At 44.8% G+C, this 27,851-nt stretch overlaps 3 protein-coding genes across 3 annotated transcripts; 1 reads left to right on the top strand and 2 right to left on the bottom strand.

Annotated features, from left to right (window-relative positions):
• Window positions 1-15: 15 nt before the first annotated feature.
• Window positions 16-4,780, top strand: LOC120445022 (protein O-mannosyl-transferase Tmtc3). Its single transcript, XM_039625093.1, has 4 exons — window positions 16-152; window positions 1,402-2,646; window positions 2,706-3,487; window positions 3,547-4,780. The coding sequence occupies exons 2-4, from the start codon at window positions 1,527-1,529 to the stop codon at window positions 4,429-4,431; spliced, it is 2,787 nt and encodes a 928-aa protein (XP_039481027.1). The 5' UTR covers window positions 16-152; window positions 1,402-1,526; the 3' UTR covers window positions 4,432-4,780.
• A 203-nt stretch (window positions 4,781-4,983) lies between these two features.
• Window positions 4,984-27,595, bottom strand: LOC120445047 (protein king tubby). Its single transcript, XM_039625162.2, has 6 exons — window positions 26,894-27,595; window positions 6,733-7,006; window positions 6,073-6,540; window positions 5,825-6,015; window positions 5,629-5,766; window positions 4,984-5,567 (listed from the first exon to the last, which is right to left on the bottom strand). Exons 1-6 carry the CDS (start codon window positions 26,933-26,935, stop codon window positions 5,298-5,300), a joined length of 1,383 nt encoding a protein of 460 aa, XP_039481096.1. The 5' UTR covers window positions 26,936-27,595; the 3' UTR covers window positions 4,984-5,297.
• On the bottom strand, window positions 7,859-10,175 carry LOC120445027 (glycerophosphocholine phosphodiesterase GPCPD1). Its single transcript, XM_039625102.2, has one exon. It carries the CDS (start codon window positions 9,959-9,961, stop codon window positions 7,922-7,924), a length of 2,040 nt encoding a protein of 679 aa, XP_039481036.1. The 5' UTR covers window positions 9,962-10,175; the 3' UTR covers window positions 7,859-7,921.
• Window positions 27,596-27,851: the final 256 nt, after the last annotated feature.

The following is a 27,851-nucleotide window of genomic DNA, read 5'->3' on the forward strand; positions in this document are numbered from 1 at the left end:
GTTCGCTGCGAATGGCTGGCAGGGAAGAGGAAGAGCAAGCAGACCATCGGCTTATCGATAACACAACAATAATCCACGTACAAGTCGCGCATTTGGCTCTGATTTTTATTAAAATGTAATTCAGTTTCGAGGCCATGGAACCACCTCAACAAGTATGTGAACGACTGGGTGGTGTGAGAACTCTTCTGTCAAACAGTGGTCAAAGCTCGCACCGCAACATTGTAATTTTTGGCAAATTGAAACAAAGTTGGCAAATCGGGTTTGTTTGCGGCCGTGTGATTATGTGCGTGTGCGAGGCCATCGCCGTTGTAATGGCGTCCATGTCCATGTCACTAAAATGGGAGAGGACATCCGGCAGGCTCTCCGGCTCCAGCGCCCATAGCCATCCCCATTTCCTTATCCTTCGCCAGTGCCCCGTATCTCGGTCAAAGTAATTTTACAAAAACACACACGGCCATTAATTTTGCGCTCACCGTGCGCGAGAGCCATGAGCATGGAGAGCGCACGTCCTGGCAAGTGAAAGTGCAAGGAGGCGGGAGCGCGCATGTGCCGCTCTTGGCGGGAAAATGGAATAAGGGTAAACGGAGCACGTGTCCGCCCGGTCGTCCTTCGGGAAAAGTCGGTCGTGCAACAAAGTTGCGCTCAGCTGAGATGCAATCCTCTCCAGCTCCAGCTGCTAGGCCCCTTTTTCGCTCTTTACGAACTCGCTTACTTCGCTTGTGGTGGTTTGTTTTGACTGCACGCCCGGAAAATCGATGGCATTGAGTGCAACATTGTGGCATCCGCCCATCTGCCCACCGATGTGCCCCGCCTAGTAATGCTCCAGGTCCCGCAACATTTACAACAGTTTATGCAAACAAATCTCTCACGCGCTCTTCGCCGCTTTAAAACGCTCTCCTTCCGTATACTTGTGCGTACCCAAAAGTCCGGATCCGGAGCTCTGTCGGTCCGCCCGGGTTACAACTTTGTTAACTTCGGGCTTTTGTGTGTGCAGTCGGTAACCAGGACAGTAACCGGGAAGGAGTTACTTTGTTGCGTATTAATTGATTTTTTCCGCAATCAGTTTTTGCTTCTTTGTATAACTTCAAGTTGTCATAAAAAGCGGTAGAAAGTTTGTCATTAAAAGCACTTTGTATTAAGGGAAAATCGGTAAGTTGTGGAGGGGGAACTACGGAAAGTAAGAGGATTTTGGTGTGTATCCGGAAAAGACGCAAAGGGGCTTACATATACATTACTGCACAAGTTTGTTGCTCGGGGGATTCCCCTTTAAAAAAAATGTAGCCTACGTTTAAGGGCTTCGTCTTTAACGGGAAGTGTCTATACTGAAAATGGTGGGATTGTATATTTAATACGCTTTCCAGTTAACCAACTAATAGTTTTCCCATTTCACCCTTTTTTCAGGCCATCTAGGGACCTGCCGACCGTGGCTGGGGAAAGCCCTACATGCAATTTTTCTCCGCCTGAACGAACAATTGTGGATACATGAAGCCTTTCACGAAGTAACGCGAAACACAACGCAACGCAACATGTCAACGAACCCCAACCCCGGAACCCATCAGTATGCACCCTCCATTTTGCCGAGGGAACGCGAGCAGGAGCGGGAACGGGTTACAAGCTCCCCGCAACGCAACCTGCTTGAGTTCCTGTGTATATGCGTTGCCTGCATCGTCTGCTATTACAACGGCACTCAGTGCGGGCTGGTCTTCGATGACATCAGCGCCATTAGGGACAACAAGGATCTGCGGCCACACACACCGCTGATCAATGTCTTCCTCAACGATTTCTGGGGCACGCCGATGCGCAAGGAGCAGTCCCACAAGTCATATCGCCCGCTCACCGTGCTGACTTTCCGCTTTAACTACTTGCTGCATGCACTGGAGCCATTTGGATACCACTTAGTCAACCTGCTGCTGCACTTGTCGGTGTGCCTTTTGTGGCGTCGGGTCTGCCGGTTGCTGCTGCGTCAGTGTGCCGCATCGGGCAGTAACGCCATTTCGGCCTCATCCCCATCATCAGTCTCCCAACTCAACACATGCGCTTTCGTGGCCTCGCTGCTCTTTGCCGTGCACCCGGTTCACACGGAGGCGGTTACTGGCGTCGTCGGGCGTGCTGAATTGCTCTCTTCCATTTGCTTCCTGGCCGCATTTTTAAGCTACGCGAAGTCCGTTGGCGACTCGGGCTATCCTCGACGCACCAATTGGCTGACGCTTTTTGGCTGCTTTGGCAGTTGCCTGCTAGCCTCCATGCTGTGCAAGGAGCAGGGCATCACCATTGCCGGCATCTGCGTGGTCTATGAGCTGTTCGTGGTGCATCAACTACGGCCACTGCACCTGTGCCATTTTGTGCTGCGCTTGTTCGAGGAGCGGGCCGAGCATCAATCGCCAAAGCTGTCGAATCCTTCGGGCATTCGACGCTGGTCCTCGTCGACGCTGTGGAAACGTTTGATCTTCCTGGTTGGCATCACGTTGGCCCTCTTGGTGGGCCGTGTGTACGTGATGGGTTCACAGTTGCCCATCTTTACGCGTTTTGATAATCCAGCCTCTGCAGCGGATACTCCTGAGAGACAACTTACTTACGGCTACCTCATTTACCTGAACTGCTGGCTGCTACTCTGCCCATCTCTGCTCTGCTGCGACTGGACAATGGGTAAGAAATACTCTAAAGTGTATAAGAAGTTCAATAAAATAAGATAAACTCCTTTTCAGGCACTGTTCCGTTGCTACAGGGATTTACAGATTCTCGCAACATAACCACATTGCTAACCTTCTTGGCATTAGGGGCTATGGTAGCCAAGGCCTCTTTTACCCGCAATCTCGCCCTGTCGCGGACTCTTATAATGTGTCTGGGCTGGATGGTGCTGCCCTTTCTTCCCGCCTCTAATCTGTTCTTCCCCGTGGGATTTGTGGTGGCAGAACGCATTTTGTACATGCCATCCATGGGTTACTGCTTGCTGGTGGCCTATGGCTTTGAGCAGCTGCAGCGCCGTGGAAGCGTAAGCTGGCAACGCTTTTCACAAGCGGCTCTCGCTATCCTGCTCCTAACGCACGCGCTGAAAACGCATCAACGCAATTCAGATTGGCGTACAGAATACTCCCTGTTCATGTCTGGCGTGCATGTAAATCAGCGCAACGCCAAGCTGTACAACAACGTGGGACACGCTTTGGAAAACGAAGGAAAGTTCGAAGAGGCATTGCTCTATTTCCAGCAGGCCGTGCGCATTCAGACCGATGACATCGGAGCCCACATCAATGTGGGTCGCACGTTCAATAATCTCAAGCGGTATGCGGAGGCAGAAGAAGCCTATGTTCAGGCTAAGGCTCTGTTTCCACAAGCTAAGCCGGGTGTCAGCTACCATGCGCGCATAGCTCCTAATCACTTAAATGTGTTCATCAACCTGGCGAATCTCATAGCCAAGAATCAAACGCGTCTGGAGGAGGCTGACCATCTCTACCGCCAGGCTATCAGCATGAGGAGTGACTATGTTCAAGTAAGATTTAAAGATTATTTTTTTTCTAATACCAATACTTACAAAACTGTATTTTACAGGCTTACATCAATCGTGGCGACATTCTTATGAAGCTGAATCGCACAGCTCAAGCACAGGAGGTGTACGAGCAGGCACTGCTTTATGATAATGAAAATGCAGACATCTACTATAATCTGGGAGTAGTTTTCCTCGAGCAGGGCAAGAGCCAGCAGGCACAGGTGTACTTTAACAAGGCAATCGAACTGTACCCGGAGCACGAACAGGCATTGCTGAATTCGGCTATTCTGCTGCAGGAACTGGGCGGCGAGGAAGCCCGCCGGGTGTCCCGCTCTCGGCTGTACAAAGTTTTGGAGAATGATGATCAGAACGAGAAGGTGTACTTCAACCTGGGTATGCTGGCCATGGACGAGTCAAGTTTTGATGAGGCTGAGCAGTTTTTCAAGAGAGCTATACACCTAAAGGCAGACTTTCGTAGTGCACTTTTTAATCTGGCTCTGCTACTGGCCGACACAAAACGGCCTTTGGATGCAGTGCCATTTCTAAATCAACTGATTCGACATCACCCTTCGCATGTTAAGGGCTTGATCCTGCTGGGCGATATCTACATAAATCATATGAAGGATCTGGACGAGGCCGAGAAGTGCTACCGCAGCATACTTTACTACGATCCGCACAACACTCAGGGCTTGCACAACCTCTGTGTGGTGTTCGTGGAACGTAAGAGGCTGGCAAAGGCAGCTGCATGCTTGCAGTACGCCCAACGGTTGGCACCCGCCGAGGACTATATTGGTCGGCATTTGCAGATTGTTCTTGCACGATTGCAGAAAATCAACAAGTTACCTGAGTCGGCGCCAGAGCGAAAGCTCGCTTATGAGGACTATGATCCCCTTGAGTTTAAATTGCCCCAGGATCGAGCATCGCATAAGGCGCGTAAACGATCGTAGCAGAAGCTAGCATAAAAAAAATATCAGTTATGAGCATGTAAAAAGACAAAAGTTGAGTTAGTGGAACGAAAGGTTCTCACATTCTGTGAGACAAACAGAGTCTGATAAAAATAACACAAAGTGAAGATGTGGAGCATTCCACGCAATTCCGTTGTACTTATTAGTTAATAACGTAATTCTTGAACATGTACTCATTTTGAAGATATTTATACACTTATACAGTCGCAATGTGAAACCTGATATTCTTTTTGTAAATAGATTATGTAATTTATATATGAAGGCCTAGCGGTCTGGCATTTATTTAAATAACGTTGGGACGTGTACTAAAATAAATACGTATAAAACTAAACACGAATTTCAAAATGATGATTTTTCTATAAAGGATGGTGTTTCAGGAAGGAATTAAACACATTTTTTGATCAATAGCTGTTTATATTTATTTAGAGCTTAGTACAAGTTAGTAGTGCTCTCTTACCGACTAATAGTAGTGGCATTTTAAATAGTTTACATTAGTCCTTGATTTGTTGCTATATGCTGATTATAAAACTGATATTACTTTAAATGACATTTACTTTGATTCGCTTACAAGTGAACTTATCGTTAGAGGGGCACATTAAGATTTACAAAGTTCTAGGACCTGTCCTAAATAATTTCTTATAAAATCGGTGAGCACATTCTGACTATACGTTATACAATGATAGCTACTACATTACTCATTTCAACGATGTTCTACCAAACCCGACTTCGAGTGACTAGATTTCCGATAATATTTTCAACAATGATCCGCCCGGAGTGACTTCATCCGCACTCCAGATAATCAGCTGTACATAAGGCAACGGGCCAACCCGAGGATCCAAGCCAGCTCCTCACTCGCAGGCTATTTTGCCATCGAAACTGCTGAGTGCTATGGCAAAGGCCTGCATGGCGCACAGGGGATAGCGATAGTCCATGGTGAAGACGTCCTCCGAGGTGCGGCCGAACTGCATCACAATATACTCCGGATCGGAGTCGTGGACCAACTGAAAGTTCTTCACCGACGCCTGGGTGACGCGTCCATGAAAGTTGAGCACATACGATTGGGTTTCGTCGTTCCACACTGGCGTCTTATTGTGCAGCTCCACAATATTATCCATGTTCTATAAAATACAACAAATTAGTAGATGTTATTATATTATTAGTATAATATAAGCATATTACCTTCATTTTCCACAGGTCGAGGATGCCTTGCTGTTTGGGATCCGCCGAACTGATCTTGACACGCTGATCGTCCTCAGTCATGCCCGGCAGTATAACAGTCATGTTGCGCGGTCCCTTGAATCCCAAGATGTTCGTGTCCTGTGTATAAGTTATACATTGAGATGGTTATCCTTTGGGAGTGCCTTTGTGAACTTACATAAATAATAACGGCCAGGTCCAGTCTAGGACTCTCTGTGCTCTCCTTGTTGCCGTTGTCAAAGACCGTGAAGGATGTGCCAAAGACATTGGAGCGGAGTTTGCCGCAGAAGCCATCGGCATTGCGGGACAAATCCGTGGGATCGCAGCTGACAATGTAGTTGGATGTCTTGCTCTTCTTGCGTTTGCGACCTGATAAGCACGTCAAATATTAGACAGCTCTTTAGAGGATCAATATCAATAGCCCACCTCCCAGCAGAAATATCTTCTTGCCGTAGTCGCGTTCCAGGTGCAAGTAGTAGATGGGAAAGAGACCGCGGTCCATGCCCTTGCGGTCCCGCGTGATGCGGCACTTGTAGAGCACTCCCTGTGGCGCTGGTTGCATCACGAACTGGTCGATGTTGCCGATGACATCACCCTCGGACTCTCCACCAGTACCGTTCCCCGTTCCATTGCTGCTGCCCTCCAGTGTCGCGTCCTTGTACGGCGACGAGGCCATGCCGGCGGGACGCACTGGAGCAGCGCCCGCCACATTGCGATTGGTGTAGTCATCCTCGTCCAGATTGTCGCTGAAGGAATGCTGGCGGGCACGTGGTTTCTGGGACTGCGTCGAGTTGGCGCTGTGGGATGCGGACTGCTGATGCTGCTCAATCACCGTCACCGGACTGCTCTCCTCGTCCTCCAACTCGTGCGATGAGATCTCCTCTATAAGATCAGCTGAATAGAAAAGGGCAATAATAAATAAATATTATTTACCATGGCTACAAACTAAATGCTTAAATACAGAAAAAGTAAGCAACAGTTTAAAGTTGCTGGTGCTAAGTATCTAATTATATATGTTGGCCCAGACCATCGTAAGCTGATAGTAAGCAAAGTAAATACCTTTTCTTCGAGTGTACGGCCACTTACCCTCCTGGTTAATGGTGCTCAGGCTGCGCATGTTGTTCGAGTGGTTGCGGCTCGTGTTTACGGCAACCGGAGTAATGCCTCCTGGACTGCCGTTAGTGAGTATCTGGTCCGGATTTTGGGGCGAGCTGATGAACTGCATGGGTCCGTCGTAGGCGTGCAGTTCCCGGCTGTTGCTGCGCATCCCGGACATCGGCCGGTTGATCTGCAGATCGCTGGCCTGAACCATTCCCGGCGAGGCTCTCTTCTGCCGGATGTAGGCCTCCATCAGCTGGCGCTGCAAGCAGATAAACCGAAAATATTGTTTACTCAACGAACCAATCGTAAGTCACTCAAGGATTACTTAGATTACGAACCACCTAAGGTAATAAGATAATAAATCAAATAATTGCGATTACAAGCGCACTTGCTGATAAGAGGCAGTGAATTGTTTTGTAGGCATGGTGGCAATTATTTTTTGATTTTCTGAATACCCAATTAGGCGGCCCAGTTTCAAGTTGCAACAAATTGCGGGAACAGAATTTACACCCACGGAGCGGATAAATAACCGCAATAAATGCCAGAATATTTGCATATGCATGGATACCCCTAATCCCCTCCGGAAAAATGCAAATCGCTCAGCAGGTAATTGGACCAGCATCCCAAGGGGGTAACCAAAACAGAGAGAGAACCAAGCTGATCCATCAGCACCACCGCAGTGTACTATCCATCCCACTCAGTGGATTCTGGGTGGGTGTGGGAGTGTGGGAATCCGAATGCAAATGGAAGTGGATGTGGAACGACATGTGGGACAGCGGTTGATGCTGATGTTGATGGCAATGATTTCATTAAAGATTTAAATTTCAAGTTCACGTTCATGTTTATCAGCAGGAAAAACAAATGCCGTATCTGTCAAAAGTTGCGCTGAAATTGCGCATATAAATCAAGTGAAATATCCCAAGCTTTATGGCTTTTCGTTTTTTATCTGCTTCTCAAAGCGAAGGAAAGGAGGTAATGCCCAGAAATACTGCATCATATTTTTAATATTTAATAAAGAAATTCGCGTGGCTAAGCCAATCCATAAATAATATAATATCAAGCATTTCGCCCTTCCCTTTTGCATAATAATTGAATATTGGTTCGATAGACATCCTTTTTAGTTCTTTTATTGCATGGGGTATATATCGTTTTGAGGCTCTACAGAAATCGGGAACTACAGGAAGTTAACGTTACTCAGAATGCTTTCGATGGTGGAGTTCACCTCGCGCTCCTTGGGCGCCGGATCGCACTGGTGCTGGAAGAAGCCGGGCAGATCCTGCTCCGACTCGAACGCACTCGTCCTGTTGGCGCCCAGCCAGAGGTCGAGTCGGTCGTAGATGACTCCAGTGGGTCCCTGCTGCAGGAACCAGTCGATTGACTCCCTGTCCTTGAGGTCCGAGCCCCAGAGCAGGACGATGGGCACCTGAGCCTTCGCCCGTTGTACTAGTCCCGGATCCGCCTTGACGAACACGGCATTGGGTGAAACTCCGCCCAGATCGAAGGCCTGGGCAAAGTTGACGCTCTGCTCCACGTTGCTGGTCCGGGGATCGTTGAAGTGGTTCTCCTTGCTGCCGGAGAGAAAGAGCACGGGGTACATGTGCTGCTTGAAGCGCAGCAGGGAGCACAAGTCCGCATCGAAGCTCTTGATCACATTGAGTCGGCCGCAGCCATATTGTCGGATCACCGCCAGGATGCGGTCCACGAACAGGTTCTTGTCCAGCGTCTGCTCACTCTCAAACTGTCCATCAGCCTTCAGCTGTGGCCACTTGATCTCGATGTCGAATCCGGTGGACAGGTTCACCCGCTCAAAGAAGTCCTGCAAGGTGGGGAAAAGGCGCTGCTCCGGCGGCTCCACATTGTTGTGCGCCGGATACTCGACGATCTTGTTCCCCACGATTTGGTACGTCTTCAGATCCTTGAGCTGCTCATAGGATATGTCTTTTAGCAGCACCTCGGTCAGGTCATCCTTGCTCGTCGGCGTCTTGGAGTCAATGCAGACGCGAATGGAAAAATCATGGTTGATGATGGGCACCAGGTCGCTGGTCAGCTGCACATCGAACTCCACGAGATCGGCACCCATTTCGGCGGAGGCCAGCATGGTGGCCACCGTGTTCTCGATAAGCGGTGCCGCATTTGTGGTGACCGTGAGAGATTTTCCCAATCCCCGATGACCAATCTCCAGGGCTGTCCAATTGGAGCGCCAGTAGTTGGCGAAACTCGTGCGCAGATCGAAGGCATCCTTCTCCATCGGCCGTATGTGCAGGTACTCCATTTGCAGTTGACCCACCACACGCTGCCAAAGCGGAGAAATTAGGTCGATGGAAACTTTGCCTTCGGTTCCGGAGAACGCGGTGTGCAGCAGGTGCGAGTATCCAAGGAGGCGCACCAGGTCACCCTCCGGCTGTTCGGCATAGACCTCGACCAGGTAAGCCACTCGATCCAGCTGTTCCACGTTCACATGGAACATAAGGATGTCGCCGGTGGCGTAGGGCACTCCATACTCCGGCTGCACCCGGAGTTTACTGTCTCCGTACGCCATTCGCACGAACTCCACATTGGCGCGAGACGAACTGAGGATGGGCACCAGGCTCTTTGGATCCACGGGCTGCAAACGCAGGCGGAGCTTTTCCTGCCCCACATCCGGTTGCTCCTCCAAAATCAGAGCCTCGCGGAACACTTTCAGCTGCAGGATATTGCCCGAGTCCTGAAGCCAGCCACGCGACAACTGGCGCTGATTGTCAATAAGTCCAAACTCATCGCTGCGATTGCCACTGAACTTGGTGGTATTGAAGGACCTGGCCAGGACATGCGACTCCCAGCGGCGAATCTGCACGGCTCCACTCTGGCCAACGGCGGCGGCAAAGTAGCGATACTCCACGCTGCTGTTCTGCGGTATCTCCACGGAGGCGCTCCACACATTGAGGATTGCTGTGCGGTTGAGAAGCACGGCGCGCCTGGCTTGCCAGGCTCCCAAAACTGGCAAATTGCCCACGAGGGCGGGCCGTTCGAAGGAAGCCAGTTGATCCGCATCCGGCAGCGTTAGGGTGAAGTTGAAGAGCAGCGGGGCATTCCGCTTGAGGGGCACATAGCGCCGGGCGGCGTAGTACTTCTCGTAGTAGGAGGTGTCGCAGAACGTCTCCACGGGCAGCAGGCACAGGGCACTGAGCCAGGCGACGGTGAAAGCCACGAAAGTCTTCGACCAGGACACCGACATGTCTGCCCTCGACGGCGCACGAAGTGGTACTGTGTTTATGGGCTGTGTGTGCTTAGGCGTCTGACCATCAGCAGCTCCTAGCACTGGAATCACGGGGGCGAGATTTATGGCAGTGGCCACATCTTCGAGTGCCCGAGATGATAAGGTTCCGCGATATCGAAGTTACGGCGCGGCAGGGAAATCCGTCTCGTCTGGCCGGCGGTCAAACCCGTTCTGTTCATGCACGTGTGCCCTAAACTCGTGCACTTACCGATACAGATACGGATTCGTTCACAGAAACAGTTACGGATTTAGATGCGAAAGCTTTGGGGTGGCGTCCACGTCATCGTCATCCACATCAACATCAACATCAACGGTGCCAGTTTAAATGAATTTGATTTCGAGTGTTGCGCAAAAGCTTCACCTTCGGTGGGTGGGATTGGTACTGGGTTTTTTGTTGGGGTGGCATGGCATGGATTGGAATAACTACATACGGAGACCACAAACCAGAAACTAACAGAAACTACAGATCTCCCCTTATGTGGTGGCTGACCCCCAGTCGAGCAATTCACATGGTGAAAGTTTGTCAACGTCCGTGTAATTCATCCGCTGCGCTCAATTAAGAATATCGCATTGTGTTTGCATTTCTACTTTAGCTGGAAAATCGGTGGTGCTTCTGAAATAAGAACCACATTCGGAATGGCCAATGATTGCACCAAGTTGCAGCCTCAAAGCTAACTATCCTCCGTGACACGTTTACCAGGTGTCCCCCTTATTTTTCATTTTATGGCAAAAAACGCGATTATGTGAAAATTCGAAATCAGTTGGCTGCCAGGAAAAAAGACTGAAGCCGTGAGCACGTACTAAACAGAATACGGGAAACGATGGGGGAAATGCGAAGCTGGTAAAAAAACGAGTGACGTCGCCTTGGAAAGATCCGGTGGGCTGGTGGGGCAAAAAACTTGGAAACGCAAAGTGGAGCACCGTAGAACACCAGCTCGTTCGTTAACGGTTTGACATAAATAACAACTATAAAACCATAAAACCATAAAACAGCGAATGCATAAAGTTGCGCTTCTGGCTGATGAGACAGTCCATGATGCAAGGCATTCGATTTAACTTGTTTTTATAGCCTTAGAAGTCTTCCTTAGCTAACCAAGTTGAATATTAACTATTTTGTATAATTATTATGTGCCATAAATCTTTGCAGCTGTTAGACTCGGAGGCAAACTGCAAAGACTGCACAGTCCCAGATTTGCCCTAAAGCTCATATACTTGAGCTGTAATACTTCGCTTAATACATGGTTTTATTATTTTTCAATTTGGCACACAATGGCATTTTAGGCGGTAAGTTGAATTAACGATAATATACGACTTTGGGTGTGTGCGGCTGTAGTAAACGAGAAAATGTGCAAATGTTTCTCAGCAACTTTTTGGGCGTGCTTAGCGCATTTATTTTAATTTGGGGCCAGGCAAATTTGCGTATACGTAATGTAGGGGTCTCGGTCGCAATAAAAGACACGAGCACAAAGAGCACCCACACACACACACACTTACACACACATGCATTATAGGAGGTCGACATCTGTGCTGGCAACTGATATTCGGTGTGTGGCATAATTTTGGGGGTCGCGTAATAAAATGATTACTCATACGCCCCGTGCGCAGCGAAAGGAAATTGAGAGCGTCAGCAAGCCGTACGAACATTGTGTTTTTATTTTTCTGTTGTCGCCGCCCCTTGTTTGTTTGTTGCTTGCAAATACCACAACAGCCAGGATAAGCAAATCAACCCCCTAATCCCCATCCCCCTCCCCCTCCTCAAGCGACCATCAGCATCATCCAGCTCTCAAGTTGGCAAGGACTTGCTGCTGATGTGTTTTGGCATAAAGGATTATATGCACGTATTACAGCGGCTTAAGTCAGCTTCCGCATGCCAAAAAGCCGACAGCCAACAAAAACATGCGCAAAAATTTCAAAATTTCGTTGTAACTTTTGGGTACAAACCAACCTATATAAATAAAAACTTAAATTCAGTATTGATTTGTAAACAACTTCTTTATTCCATTGACAGTTTAGTTCACTGAAACTTAATATACAGTGTTGCACATATTATACTCTGATCCCCAAATATTCCAATATCTAAAATGCGGTTTATATATTTAGAAAAAAGTTTTCTTTCCAAGTGTAGAATTCTCCCAGGCTAATGTAAATCACTCTAATTTTTCAAACCTTCAATAGAATCTAATAGGTTTTTGCAAGGGGCGCTCAAGTAGAGAACTCTATCGCCCAACTAAATTCACACGCACGCACACCAAATCGAATTACCGATGGGCTGGAAAAATGTTCATCCATTTTCAGACTGGCCCACAGGGAATAGCTATAGCCTGGCTGTCTCCACGATCCGGCCATTAGCCCCCGAAGTGTACGGGATGGTGTCAAAGCTGCGTGGCAACTATTACAAGGGGCATCAACATCGGTTCGCCTGCTCCTTTGACCGCCCACCATGTCCGTCATCTCCATCCGGTTATTTGTTGCTCCAGCTGCCCTTGTTGGTTTTGGTTTTGGCCATATTGACATTCATTTACGTGCTCGCTTCATTAAGCCATAAGCCATGACCATGTCGGGCGTATCATGTTCGCATTGTTCCCTCACAATGGAGACACCGCCATACGAAAGTGGAGGACTTGGACTTGTGAATGTGGCTGTGGGTGTCTTTACTTAAATGTGTTACCAAACTGGGATAGAGAGCTCTTGCGGTCATTGGTTTATGGATTTGGCTATGTGCAGCAAAACGCTTGGCCATAAAAGTTTCCAACAGCAGTTTGTTCACAAAAAGTCAAACTAATTGCGGTTAGTTATTTCTCATATCCCAAAGAAAGCTAAAAATGCAGTGTGTGAAATTTAATAAATAAATTTTGAGTAGCATATCTATGGCAACACACGATGAAATTGAAACAAAGTTGTGGCTGCAAATAAAATTGCATCTAAAATTATGTGATGGCCAACTTCCGCCGGTAAAAGTTCGGCAAACTGTTCAACTTTAGAATGGTATTCGACATTCATTTGGCGCACTCATGAATGTTTCACCTTGTGTGTATTTCGCAAATAGATTAACACATGGCTGAACATGCTCCTCAATGTAAGGATGTAATATAAATTTAATGAGTCCTTTTTCCTCTACTCTTGATGCGTTTGAGGTCAGGTGAACTCGATTTCCGGCTTGGATGGAAAGCAAATTAATTCCATTGAGTCATTAGGATTTAGAACGAAAGCAAAGAAAAATCCTGGGTTCAATTTACGAAGCGGCTTTTGAGGATTCCTATACACCCAGAGAAAATCCATAGAAAACGTTTTTTCTATTAAGGAATGTGTTTAAGTCTGCGTATGTTTCCATCCCAGTTATTTGCTAAGAAACTCGTGTAAATTACATACTTTTTTGGTTAGATTGTATGTATATTTATCTCTAGGCTCCTATCTTCGATGTTTGCACGTAGCCAATTGGCATCCGAGGATTACGAGCTGTATCCTGTGGATCTGCACGTTGGAAAACCGCAGGAAAAGCAGCAAATGGAAACAAGAAAATTGCTGCGTCCTGGCTTGCCTTCGTCCTTTTGGCCTCCTGGCACATATTTCATCTTCTCTTTGGCTCGATGCTGTTGGCAAGCACTTTGATTTCCGTCTTTGGGGACCTGACAAGTGTAAATTCCTTGGCTACAAAGTTGTTAACTCTCGACGAATTCTCCCAAGGACCATTCGAGACGCATGAGATCCTCGGGCGCAAATTAGTTACATTTCTACAGTAATTCCCCCTTTGCCTGCCTCTTTTGTTGGGGAATTCCGAACAATAACAAGAATATCAACAAAAGCCAAAAACAAACAACAAACGACATTGACTGCTGCATGTGTGTGTGTGGGTGGGCGCCTGGAAGTATGCAATGAAATGTGACAAGGGGCAAGTACTGAACATGTGAAAAGGATTAGAAAACAATCGCGAAGCCAGCGCTGCCACATTGAACTGAATACCATTTCTATAAAAAGTTTATTTACAAAAAATAATGTGAATATTGTAAGTGAATATTATAGTCTGTTAAGACCGCTTTTTGATGATCAATGGTTACTTTGATATTATATGAACTGTTTAATATGTGTTCTATCAAACCCATTAACTTGATATACTTTACCCTATTGTAAGAGGTAATTTGATTGTACCTGCCAGTCTGTAAATTCATTTAATAACGAACTTACTAAGCATTTTTTACGTTTTCCGACCAGGGTACACGGGGCCCAAGTCACTGTGACGTGAAGTCAAAGTAACACATCCCGCGGCGCCTCTCATCCTTTGTTCTACATATTTGTGGGTGTCGGAACGTCGCCGTGTATGTGTCCATGGAGAAGAGCCGGCTGACAGGCGGAAAGTCCATGACTTCACTCGTTAGTGCCAAGGCACCGTGCCAGATGCCCCAGTCCTCGTCCTTGCGTCCCCTCCTGTCCCCATGGGCAGCTCCTGTTCACGCTCCTGCACCTGCATCGGGACATTGAGCAAACAGCCGGGAGCCCGCTCCCCGTGGAAGGGTCAAATCAGATGCCACTGTGGCATGTGCTCGCCCGCCTGGAGCCCCCACACCCGCTGTTCCACTGAGCCCCACTGGCTCCCGATTCCCAGGATCTACATGTGCACACATGTACCGCATTCCCTGGCGAGTCCTCGGCGAGAATTGTTTGCACGGGGCAAACACAAAGAGTTGGCAGGTGGCGAAGAGTGAATTGGTTGCATGGCTATTGTTGCCACGGGAATATGAATACGAATGCGAATACCTTATGAAAGCAAATCAGGCGTACACTAGAAATGCCTATTTATCAAATTAAGATGTTAAGAATTACTTTTTAATATTTAAATGTTTGTGTAAGGTAAACATTACATTTACAATTCTTTTTTAGTATTAAATTTTCAGGATCATGTCATAATTATTCTCAGTGCATTTATAGATTCCCCTTTATCTGGCCGATGGCTGTTTCCACAACCTTTGAAGGTGGAATAAGGCGGGTGTAGAAAGCCAAAGGTGCTGGCAATCCAAATATTAATGAACCTGGTCTTTGCCTTTACCCTTCACCCACATGGCGTTCATAATGAATACTGCGAATAATTCACTTAAACGAGGCCACTAATCTTGAATAATACAACGTACCATAACCATTTAAAGACCGAAAGGAGCGTACTCGCTTATGAAATACTAAGGAAGAAGGAAAATTTCCCTGGAAATTACCAATTTACTAAAAACCTCATTTTCCAATTACGATACGCATTGTTAACTCCGTACAAACTCCACCCTCCTCCCTTAATTTAAAGTTGCGGCTGTGAACATACAGGTAACGAGTAGGGATAAAAAATGTATTCAATTTCTCTGGAGGGATAGAAATAAAATATCTAAAATCATATTTCTACACCGAATGTGTGTACTCAAGTGATGCTCACGCTGTGAGTAGAAAAATGCGAATAAATATGGGAATCAAAATGCATAAATTGAAAAAGTTTTGGTTCATCCATTGCACACAGCTGCAACTAGTTACAAAAATGTTTTTAATGCAAAAAAATATGATGGCCCGCTGAGAAATCCCAACGCAATGCAACTTTTCAGCGATTCAATAGTTTTTCCTGCTTTATTCGACGCAGTTCACAAAGTTTGAATCTTAATTGAAATAAGCTTAAGTTGCATAAAGTAGCCGAAAAGAAGAAATTTTAATTAATGAAAGTGTGTCGTAAGCCATTGTTGGAACAAAAATGTTGACCACGAAGCAGCTGAAAGACCTTTAAAAAGTGCAGAAAATCTCGAAGGCATTCAGCCGAAATTTTTGCCAGGTCCTTTGTTTCATCACTCAACCAACCAAAACGCCCACCTTCAACGGCCTTCCACGTATTTCAAATGGTTGAATGGCGAACGCGCATCTGCAGTCGCTTAAAGTTTAAAGTACGCCAAAAAAGTGTGGTATTTTAAGGACTCTCGTAATGTTTGCACATTAAATGAATGCCCCCACATGCACACATAGACGTGCCTTGCATCTGCACATGTCCTGGGAAATAATACATACGCAGGACGAGCACATCCTGCTCGATTCCCCAGTTAAGTTCGTGGTATATTGCCAGTCGTTCTTCGGTTTTCGTTTGTATTTCCCTGGTTCAATATGGTAATCCTCTGGCCGCACATGAATCTCTCCTTTTTTCTGCTCCTGACATCCACCGCACATATTTATTTGCTACTTACGAGATATTACTTTTCTTCTGTTTTGCCTCTTTGGCTAGATAAATTTGCTTTCCCAAAACTGACTGCCAAATCTGGACTTAAGATATTCCTGTTGCATACAAAATATGTCGTTTTTTGGGATCATTTTGTGGGGCTAAAGTTTTTGTGTGCGGTAAAGTCGTGGCAGAAATCCTTTGGATAAAAGAGCCGAGTTCCTGAAGGTGACAAAACTGTGCTGAATATCAACAAAGTTGCTGCGAAAAGTGTGTGACAAATGGCGGCAGACTTTGCGGTGCAGTAGCTCAAGATAAATACGATGTGGGGAATAAACATTCTTTAGGTATATTATTAACATATAAATCCCTGTGGCAACTGAAATATACTAATAGTTCTTTAAAGTTGTAGTCACTTAATCCAATTTGTTCAATCGAAATTCTTTTGTTGATTATTTCATAAAAGTTGTATACTTCCATTTGTGAAACCACGTGCATTGAATGTTGTCCAACCTTCCCAACTTAATCGGCTTTGGTCTGAATTTATACATATTGCTTCCTTTTGTAATTTAGCCGAAGAAATTCGCCCTTTTTCGACAGTAAACCGAAATAACGTTAGCGAAGACGGGCAGAATGTGGGGGATTGTGAAAATCTTCTGTGGCATTTTCCAGCCAATTGGAAACTTTCAATATAAATGGTCTGTGTGCGCCACTGATTGCGGTAACTGGGAAATGGCAATCCGAATGCGAATGTGAGTACGGGGAAACTTACCAAGTCCGGCGGCACCGGACGGATAAGGCCATCAACGAGCCAACCAAGGCAATGAGGAAGTTCCCGGCGGCGGAAGGAGATGAGGCGGAACATTGTGCACCATTTTCAGCACATATTGAACACATTCAATATGGCAATGAATAAGGTCTGTCGTCGAATTGAATATTCATGGCAAGGGAGTGAGAGTGGGCCCCGCCGGAGGGATTTGCTAATTCACTTGCAATTATGATAAGTCATTGTGCGTCCTGGCAGCAACTGGCCAGAGATTTAACTGGCTGCTCCTAATTGTTATTTGATTAGCGCGGCAGCCGAGTAAGCCGACAGTCGGTATTTAAGTAAACAGGGCAAAATCAAGCCAGCGATGGAGAAAAGAGCACATTCAGATGCTGCATTTCCGCTTTTTCTTTTGGGGCGGGCGAAACATGAGTGCAAAATTGTAGCCTACTTAGTGGCGTCCGCTGCCTTGAGTAGGAAAAGTTTCCCTTTTATCTGCAAGCCAGAGTCCTGATTGCGCATCCTTGAAAGTGGCTATGGCATTTATCAAGTGACGACACTCTTAAGCAGACAGTAATTATTTTAATTGCATCAAGTGACAAACAGACAACATGCTACTGCTAATTAGGTGCACTTCAACTTATTAGGCTGCAATTTAAAGTGAATAACTTATATGTCCTTTAAGTTATCTCCTTGACATGCTGCAGTTGAGATAGTAGCCCGTTTTCACACTTTCCAAGCAACTCAACTGACACATAAATCATGCAACGATTTTATTTAAACTTGATTGATGGCCTCAAGGATGAGCGGTTGCTCAGAATTAGTTGTCCGCACGCACGAACAGTTTAGCTTCGCCTTAGTTGCCTTAGTATGCAAGCATGGACGCAGGATAACAAACTCACACAAGGATGTCGTTGCCTTGGCACACTGAACGTCACTCCGGCAAAGTTTTGTCAATAAAAAACTGCTCGAAAAAGTTGCTGCTGCAACATGCAACTATTGCTGTTGTGGCAGCTGCAATGCCAAGTTGCATGACTTTTCCTCGACTTTGGCTCGCTGCCTTCACATCATTCCTGTGCAACCGAATGCCTTCCGCTTATATTCAAAGCGGAATTCGATATGCAATTCCATTTGAGCATTTCTTCCACCTTATAAAGACGATGATATGAGTGACGAGAAGGCGATAACAATGCGCCACAATCCGTTTTTTGTGTGTGCAATCAATATCTCATTTTTGAATAGTTTCCCATCGTCCTTGATGGATGAGCGAGCTGCAGACCTTCACGTTCAATGTAATTCCATCTTCTGAGGAATGTCGCAATTCGATTAAAATATGCAAATGTCATTAAGGGATTTAGTTACGACTGGGACGTCAAGCTTTCCATATATACACATATATATTTTGCAAATGCCGAACGTTAATTATACACACCAATTAATTCTCCAGCTTTTCTGTGTTACAAATTGCTTTATCCATTTATTATGTCTTATCCGAATCAATCTGCTCACCTTGAAGCTGAATTAATAGCTGGGTCAATCGGACAATAGATTTGTCATTTGTCACTGGCAATCATTAATGCTGATAGGGAAATCTGTATTTTCTTTTGTGCACCTGCCATACACAGAAATACATAAGTTGTTGTCAGCGGCAAGTGCATAAAAAAGGAGATTAGACCTCTTTTCAGAGGCAAAAACAATGTGCAAAGGGTATTGATTGAGTTGCATTCGCGCATACGACACGTGGAACGTTGAGTTGTTGCAACCTGACAAGGGGCTTTCTGTTGCCAACGGCTCTCGATGCGTTTGTGGTTCAGTGTCAAAACAAACAAATAAAAAGCGGCGCAAAAAGGGAGCAAATGTCCCACTCAATCGATAAAAAACACACCCATCCAGTCAGTGTCGCAGTTGAAAGGGGGCTAAAGTGGATTACGCAGAAATCAATTCAGAGAAGAGTGACAGGAGTTGTAGGCCCGCAAAAACAATGAAAAGAAATCACCAATACGTGACTTTGATTTCAAAAATTACACCTCGACTTGGTGCCTCCAAAGTCTTTAACAACTTGTTTAAAAGCACGGTTTGGAAAGGAAAATCATAGAGGCAGATATTTTTAAAGCAAACAATTTCTTTTCCTAGTGAAAGCTAAGGGGCACACCCATGCAATCAAAGCGCCAAAGCTCGTCAAAGAACTAAGCCAATGGGAGTAATGGAGGTGGGTGGCGGAGAGGCGGAGTGGTGCCCCATGAGGAACGCCACGATAATCGAGCTAATCCAACCTGAACGCGGACATGCCTCAATGGCCCGGTGAGCGTATGGATGAATGAATGGGCGAATGAGTGACGAGGACGTTGCCTTGTCGCTGCCAACTGGAAAAGGCAGCAAACGGCAGGACGAGTGCCCCATTCCATTGGGTTCCTTGTATGGAACTAACTAAGTAACTTCCTAGCCCACACACACACACCAATCACGCATGTGGTACGTTCGATTTTTCCGACTTGACAGACCGACCGCGTTCCAATTTCAATGATAGTGCCTTTGTTTGAGTTTTGGCCTTCCACTGGCGGTACGTGTAATTAAGGTGAAAGTTGAGGACTCGCCTTGACCACAGTTCTCCACTTTTCCGTAAAAACCTTCAATTATTCATTCCTATTTTATGACAGACTTGAGTCATTGGAAAGACCCTTCACCATCACTGTGTTTAATGGCTTCTAAGGAATTGATTTCTCATCGCAATCGGTGCCTCATTTGAATTACTTTATGCAAATGAATATGAATGTCGGGAACTTATAATCAATGGCATTCAATGTCTCCTAAATAAGTCTGGAATTGTGCCATCTAACTATCTTAACAAGATACTTTGCGCTGTGATTAGGCTTACCAATGGACAAATGAAACCTAATTCTGTTCAGCAATTCATCTAACCGCATTACCACTAATTATTCCAGGGAATTGTGCCCGAACTGGGGAAGGTTTGGGGTAATTTGGCATAGAGTTGGTCAAGGCGGCACTAAGTTCTCAATTTCAGGCGCTTTAAGGTTAACCTCAATTAGCCGCCAGTAGAGGGGGTGTTGGTGGTGGTGATGTGGTGGGGTCAACTCGGTTAGACCCGGCAAACAATCAAAATCAAAACGACAGAGGCATGCCGCAAAACAAGCGGGGAGGCCTGGAAAATGAGTTGCCACACAATTCCGCCCGGCGGGGCAAAGATGAAGCACTTTGGGCGAATTAATTGTGGCACACTTCCAGGGGCAATCAAAAGTTGCTGGCCGGAAAGGCAACACTACATAAATACATGATTGTTTATTTCTTTTTGTTGAAAATTATAAAGTAAATACAGTGTTTTTGCAGCCTTTTCAGCAGCAACTCAGGGGAGACCCATTACGGATGTCGACAGCCAGTTTGCCACGGATTCGAAACGCACAAATCTCCGGAGAACCGGCGCTAAAAAATGGCGCTGAAATTGTAATTAAGCAAAGCTTAAAGCCGAATACAGCGGATAAGCAATCCTGGCCAGCCAGTGGCAAAAAGCCGGAAAGCCACAAGAGATTCAAAACGGACGGGACAGTCCGGTTCCGCAGTCGTTCGATGATTTTCCGCTTTTATGTGGCGCGTTTACTGCCATTTACAAGGCTTGCAATTGCCCGAAGGGAAAACGCCAGGCGTCCGGCATTTTATTTAACATTCTCACTACTAGCGTCGAAAAGTGGACAGCAATAAATGTTTCATGGGTGCCTTGACTTTATAGTTCCAGCCACGATTCGAGCACAAAACGGGTTGATTTAAGAAGTAAATCATAGTTGGGGATTTAGATGTCGCAAAATAATAACATTTTATTTGCATTCACATTGTGTTTAGTTCGAAGAAAATAGTACTTTTATGTATTTATTTAGTTTGTATTTACCAGCTCAATATGCAAAATATCATTTAATTGTAAACAGTGTGAAAATATTTAAATATTTTGGAATATATGCAATTATATTATTGGTGAAATGTTAATGAAATTGCTAGTATCTTTTTTGCCCGAGCGAACGCAATTAAACAAACGCTGTTTATTCTTAAATCAATAAACAGTTTTATAAACGGATTTAATTTATCTCATTTAACCCCTAAACCGGAAACTAAAGTGGGCACTCAAAGTGGAAATTCATTACCCAAATGAAAACAGAAAACAGCATTTTTATATGATTTTTCCGCGCTGCTTTTAATTAAATTTCTAATGAGGGACAGCAGTGGTGCTTTGACTGCCGGTGTTTAACATTGCCGCCGGCCAACGGGGCGTATGATGAACATTTAATTAGCTTACAACTCCGTTGGCTGTCCACTTGTTTGGCGAAATGCTAAGGCAAAGGACACTCAACACAACGAGGGCAGCTCAAGTAGTTACCCTAAAGCCAGCAAATTAATTTGCAAAATAAACGCAAATCGAATTGAATAAACACTGGTATTTGCTGATGACAGCTGCAAACAATATTTGCCCAGAGGGCTGTCCCCTGACTGGCAATGTGGAAATTCGAAATTGCCATAAATATTACAAAAGTCATCGCAACATGACCAAACAGCAAAAGTGCCAGAGTAATTGGATTTGCCCTTCCCGGTCTCGTCTTGCGACTTTAAATGTCTGATTTAAATTCAAATTGAAGTGGCTGACTCAATTGTGCTTGCAGCAGTTTCTCTTGCAACAGTTGAATATGATCAAATCTCCAGGAAAAAAGTGGCAAAAAGTGGCAAAAAGCAAGTGTCATAAATCTTGCGACTTGTGCAAGATGGCAACAAGGAATAATCTGACTATTAAGGTCCATTCCGTCATTTTCGTTTTATGCGTCGAGAAGAAAAGCGGCAAGGAAAATCTCAGTTGAGTGAATGGCGAATGGAAAGGCCACCAAATGCTGCTCCTTGCTTTTCACTATCCTCACCCACCTGAATGTTCTGAATATAAAGGACATTCCAGCAAGGACATTGCCAGTTGGAGAGACAAGATTTCGTAATAAAGCAAAGTAAAGTCAACGATTTCCGCTCGTCCCCAGTGAACGTTATTAAATAAGCCATTTGTATTAACGTATCCTTCAGTTGCTTTTAATTCCGTACTCCGCTTTCGAGTGCCGTTTTCATTTCATTTCGTTCATTTCAAAATGCCATTACTGGATTTTACCAATCGCTGTGGTTTTTCCACACCTTTATGAATTTTAATTAGCCGACCAGATAAATGGCCTAATTAGTTTTCAATTGAAAAAGACAAGAAAGAACGCTATAGTCGAGTTCCTCGACTATCTGATACCCGTTACTCAGCTAGTGAAAGTGCGAAGGAGAGTCTTCAACACTGACAGTTTTTGGCGGATTGTGGGCGTTAGAGTGGGCGTGGCAAAAAGTTTTCTTGCAAGTCGATAGAAATTTACAAAACTGATACAAAAATGAAAAAATATCAAAACATTTTTCAAAACTGTGGGCGTGGCAGCTTTGGGCGGTTTGTGGGCGTTAGAGTGGGCGTGGCAAAAAGTTTTTTAACAAATCGATAGAAATTTACAAGACCAATACAGAAATGAAAAAATATTTAAACATTTTTCAAAAGTGTGGGCGTGGCAGTTTTGTGCGGTTTGTGGGCGTTAGAGTGGGCGTGGCAGCATGATTCGACAAACTTGCGCTGCGTCTATGTCCCTGGAGTCTGTATGCCTAGTCTCAACTTTCTAGCTTTTGTAGTTCCTGAGATCTCGACGTTCATACGGACAGACAGACGGACAGACGGACAGACGGACGGACGGACGGACAGACGGACAGACGGACAGACGGACAGACGGACGGACAGACGGACATGGCCAAATCGACTCGGCTATTGATCCTGATCAAGAATATATATACTTTATATGGTCGGAAACGCTTCCTTCTGCCTGTTACATACTTTTCAACGAATCTAGTATACCCTTTTACTCTACGAGTAACGGGTATAACAAGTGCACATAATCGCCGCACTGTTGTTGGCAAACTGAATTTGCATTAATATTAAATCAGGCGGCAAAATAAACAATTTGGCGAGTGTTGAGCACAGAATTAGGAGCACATCATGTTTGGACTGAAAGTTAATCCCGGGATAAGGACTAATTGCCTTTTTAATGGGAGTTGAAGGATGTGGGCTATATAATTATACCCCATGAATTGCGCCTGGGAGAGAATAAACCACAGACCACCCGACCACTTAATCAGTGACGTGAGCTCTGCAAACTGTCAGCTGCAGTTTCCGCTGCAGCAGCCGCAGCAAGCCGCATCAAACTGCAGCAAACCGCAGCAAACCACATCAAGCCACACGTGTGACAGCGGACCGCAATACACAACCACTGAGTAAAAGGCGATTAAAGACATTTCAATTTAATTGGTCATTTTTCCATACACAGATAAAATAAACCGAATTTAAGCAGTTGCTTAAATTTAATCGTACTTAAAGTGTGTGATTTTGTTAAATAAAACATACAACGTTTAACTTCATTGGGTTTTAAATGTTTATCCGTGCACATTCAGGATTCTGTCTTTAATTAATTACAGTTATTTCCGACGCTTACATTTATATTTGTTTAATATATCTGTCAGCTCACTGATTGATAGCTATATATTTGTAAAATATGTATTAAAAAGGGAGCAGCCGCAAGTTTGCCAACTAAAATAAATGTATTTATTTACGAAATGAAATACATTTGTTTTTCCTGGAAAATCGGCAAAAACCGCTGCACTTAGGTGGCAAAACTCGTGTGCCGAAAGTTTTCAGTTCTCCCGTGGATGTAATTAATTTGCAAAATGCAGGATGCTGCTCCTCGAATCCTGCATATGGCGGAACTGCGGCCAGAGTGGCTGATGGTGATGCCGAAACTTTGTGTCTGATAAATTGAATCAAGTTTGCCGCCTACGGATGCAGTTGCCTCGGGTGCGAATCACCAGCAAATTGCAGTTAATGGAATCTGCAATGGAAATGAGGTCCTGCAAGGACGACGAAACATTCCCAAGCTGCTAATTTAAGGGCTGTACGAAAATGTCACATAATTTTGCATTTGGGATGGTGTCACTTTTACACAAAAATATAATTTGTTTCCTTATTTTATGGCGCATCATAATATTTTCACTGACACAAACCACAGATGTGTATACGTAAGGAATGTTCTTTATTTGTAAGCCTCATTTTTTTTGTAATTTAATGTTCCCGTGTCTGAAAATCCGAAAATGTTCCACAATTTCTGTGCGTAATATTTTCCAGCTTTTGAGTGATGTCCTTCCTTCGGCAACGAAAAGTTTAAACTCCCAAACGGGAAACAAATTGGAGTTTGCAGCTTGTCCACTAAGCTGGCAACTGGCAACTGCCAACTGCAGTTTTTGCCAAATGAAAATGGCAGGGACATAAACTGAAATACGAGCTGTTGAAAAGATATTTCAGCACAGCTACGAAAGCTTTCATCCTGCAATTTATTGCCAGCTATTAGTGTATGTGTCAAAATTTGTTGGCTTTAATTGAAAATGAATCGCTCTTTAGGTAACTTGAGTGATTCTGCTTCCCCCTTGGCTTTAACTCTTTTCAATGCATGGTCTTTTTCATCTTGGAATTTGCTTTGAACATCGTTAGGGATTTTCCGCTTTCAATATAATTTTTGCCTTGATTGAAGTGAGTTTAATTGGGGTTTCCTTTTTTTAGATTATCTGTGGTCAACCATGGAATATTTCCAGAAAATTGTTCATCAAATAGTTGCGTTTATTAGTTTTATTTTACCAATGCCAGGTCATTTGAGACAAAAGTCAAATAAAACAGCTCTTGCCGAAGCAATCAATCAGTTCATAATGACAGCTTCTAGTGCACATTTAATACCTTGTCGTATCCTTATTAAATATTAAACCTGTGACTTTGGCTGCCAGACGAAAAGTTTCGAAAATTCGGTTTCGTTTTGGCAGGCATTTTACTCTCATTGGGTCAAGAACCTCGGTCTTGAAGCAACAGAACGCAAATTACAGGTTCGAAACAAAGAGCAAAAGCCGTAAAGCTAAGTGAAGCAAAGCTAATATATCAGGGTGGACCTTGTTCGTAATGTTCCTTTCAGTTTGAAGTATGAATGGTTCGAATGGTTCCTTTTTTGTTTGAATTATACCGTAGTCAGTTCATATTGTGCTTAAAGCGTTAAAGGTTCACCCTAATGTACGCATGTAACTTATTAGAAAAAGGCAGTGCGTCATATCCTTTTGTTGGCCAAAATGTTCCTTTTTACGGTTTGCGTGAGGAAAAGCTAAGGCGATTTGCGGAAAGCAAATATTATATTCATATGTGGCAGTAGTGACTTATTACTGGACATTATCCTGTGGCTCAGTTCCTTGCAGAGCTGAAGTACTCGTCACCAGGCGGGAATCGATTTTGTGCCCTCGGTTAATGGTATTCCATGGGTGATGGCAACACGAAAACAATACCAAACCTTGGTATTGTGTATATTTCTAGTTGGCTGTCTGTCTGTGTCCCCGTAGGGATACTATTGTATCCTGTCTGCCTGGACTTGTGTGTGTGCGTGTATGTGTGTGTAGTTACCCATAGTGACGCAGGACACCAACCAAAGAAAGGCTACTACATTGTGAGTTAGCGAGTGTCCAGGCCGAAGACTTTATTAATCCTTTGTGTACATTTAGCGACCACTTTATGAGTTGACTGCCATATATCTTCCGGTTGATTTATGCCAAGTGTAAATTGGCTCCAGAACTCTCCTTTTTTTTGTGCTACATTCTTTTTTTTATGGCGGAAATAAATTTCTGTGCTTTAGCTCGAGAAAGTGACCCAACATAATTGTGAAGAAGGATTAATGTTGTATGCTAACACGTTCAAAGCAAATAAGCTTGCCGCAGCAAGTGAATATTTATCATATTTATTCTGGCATTTGAAAATGAAATTAATAAAGCAAACACTATTCAAAGCTCCTTTGAAATGGTAATCAGGGAATTTGGTGTTTCAAAGGAATTTTAATTCAAATTTAAATTCAATCAAAATGAAATCCGCTGCTATAGCTACTTTTTATTATCGAGTAAGGACAATTTGTTTCAAGCTATTTCATTTGCAGCTGAAATGACTTGGCATAATGTTTTCATAATGTCCTTCCATTCACGAAAGCTGTCAATGGCTGCTCAATGTTTTATAAGCCATCGCGGCACGAAATCGAAACAACTCGAAGGACCCAGAGCCTCCAGCACTTGGCAGCCAATTTATGATGGAGTGGGTGAAGGAGGGTGCTTTTGGTGGGGCGGTTTGCTGTTGGCAGTAGTTCCGTGCCACCCAACATAATTAGGGCCAATGACAATCGAATCGGACTGCAGCACTTGCACCACCGGAGCTTCGTTTCGATTTATTTGGACGCCGTTGCCAGGACAACGGACGAACACCTGGCCACGAGAAATCGGGCACAACAAAACCAATTGGTAAGGGCGTTAAGCCACTTGGGTGTTTCAAGTTTTTTTTTTTCCTCAAAAGTTGGCTCATTTGGAGTGGTCAGCTTTGAGGGCAAAAACTGAACAATTTCGGACAATGCCGGCTGATGGCCCCCTCTTGGATGGTGCTGATGGCTCGGGGCTGCCCACATTTCGCAAGAAAGGAGAGGATTTTCCTGTTTCTAGACCACATTCAGGATTCGTCGGGTAGGAAGAGTTAAAAGGGCAGCGCTAACTTGCCTTGATTCATGGTCAAATGAAAAAAGTTCTTTAAGAATTCAGCTAAAGCCAAACTTTAATAGCAGTCGTAACTACAGATGGGTTTTGTTATAATAATATTAAACCACTTTGTGGGTAAAAGGAAAGCTAATAAACACAACTGCGCCTATGACAATTGTTTAAATGATTCCGCCCAAGTATTGCAAGTTTTTTAAATGGGTATATCCACTTTTTACACATTCTTAATCAACCAAGAGTCACAGCTAGGATAGATCTTAGTAAAACTTTAAAAATTGAGTATTTTGTTTACCTGTTGTTCCATTTTCTGGTTACGACTGTTGATCGCAGACATTTTCGCAACTGTGGTTGTAGTTTTCACAAATAAAACTGAACTATATGCCGATTTACACTGAACTACGCGTTTCCAATGATCCGATGAAGAGGCATTTGGCAATTTTCGGAGTGACAGCTGTTGCGGATTTGCTTTCAAAAGGGACTTTTCGATTGCGAATGAATGCAGCAAAACAAAAACCGATGGGGTACCAAAATATCTGAAGAATCGGCCAAGTCCAAGGCACTCAGAACTATGTATTTAGCACACCTGGCGTCAGTTTGTATTCGTATGTTTTGTAGTTTGTAGTAGTGTAGTACTGCAGCACACGCGACACCAAAAATCAAGGGGTGTTCGTTCGACGAGGGTGAGGATGCGAAGAGTGAAGCCAACAGCCGGCTCTTCCTGTTCCTGCTCGCTCACTCTTTCTACCGACGCGATCGATTGATATTCTCCGGATCGGAGGCACGGAATGTTTGCTTTAGCCACTGAGCGAGTTCCGCCTATATATACATAAGATATACTCGTATTTACAATATTATATGCAGTCTATATGGTTTGGCAAACACTTTCGTGCTCGTTGCGTTGCGTGTGATATTGGCCAACTGAGTGAATTTGGCGCCTCTTTATTTTGGTAGAGGAGAGAAGGCGCTGTAACCCGTCGACCAAACAGCACGCTGCCAAAACAACAACTGGCGGCCACCAGAAGCCGTCAACTCAGGCGAACTCCTCGAGGCGGAACGGCATGGAAACGGCACAGGCACACGAATGCATAGCCGAAGCTGAAGCACGAAGCCTGCCATCCTGTCGTGTGTCAGCGCAAGAGAGGCAGAGAGCCACCACTCTCTTCAACACTCGTGCTCACTGGCTCTCTGCTCCTTGGCCTGCTGCCTCTTCAGGATATGGAAGCGAGCGACAGATGTGCAGCTGCCGACTG

The sequence above is a fragment of the Drosophila santomea genome, chromosome 2R, assembly GCF_016746245.2.
Source record: "Drosophila santomea strain STO CAGO 1482 chromosome 2R, Prin_Dsan_1.1, whole genome shotgun sequence".
In the NCBI taxonomy this organism is placed as follows: domain Eukaryota; kingdom Metazoa; phylum Arthropoda; class Insecta; order Diptera; family Drosophilidae; genus Drosophila; species Drosophila santomea.

What these genes read in the sequence shown, in the direction of transcription:
- LOC120445022 (XM_039625093.1), top strand. Translation starts at nt 1,527, where the DNA reads ATGTCAACGAACCCCAACCCCGGAACCCATCAGTATGCACCCTCCATT. An exon ending in CTGCTGCGACTGGACAATGG is followed by an intron (nt 2,647 to 2,705) that starts GTAAGAAATACT and finishes ACTCCTTTTCAG; the next exon opens with GCACTGTTCCGTTGCTACAG. An exon ending in TGAGGAGTGACTATGTTCAA is followed by an intron (nt 3,488 to 3,546) that starts GTAAGATTTAAA and finishes TGTATTTTACAG; the next exon opens with GCTTACATCAATCGTGGCGA.
- LOC120445027 (XM_039625102.2), bottom strand. Translation starts at nt 9,961, where the DNA reads ATGTCGGTGTCCTGGTCGAAGACTTTCGTGGCTTTCACCGTCGCCTGG.
- LOC120445047 (XM_039625162.2), bottom strand. Translation starts at nt 26,935, where the DNA reads ATGTCTGCGATCAACAGTCGTAACCAGAAAATGGAACAACAG. An exon ending in GAAGATATTTCTGCTGGGAG is followed by an intron (nt 6,016 to 6,072) that starts GTGGGCTATTGA and finishes CGTGCTTATCAG; the next exon opens with GTCGCAAACGCAAGAAGAGC. An exon ending in TCGACCTGTGGAAAATGAAG is followed by an intron (nt 5,568 to 5,628) that starts GTAATATGCTTA and finishes TGTATTTTATAG; the next exon opens with AACATGGATAATATTGTGGA.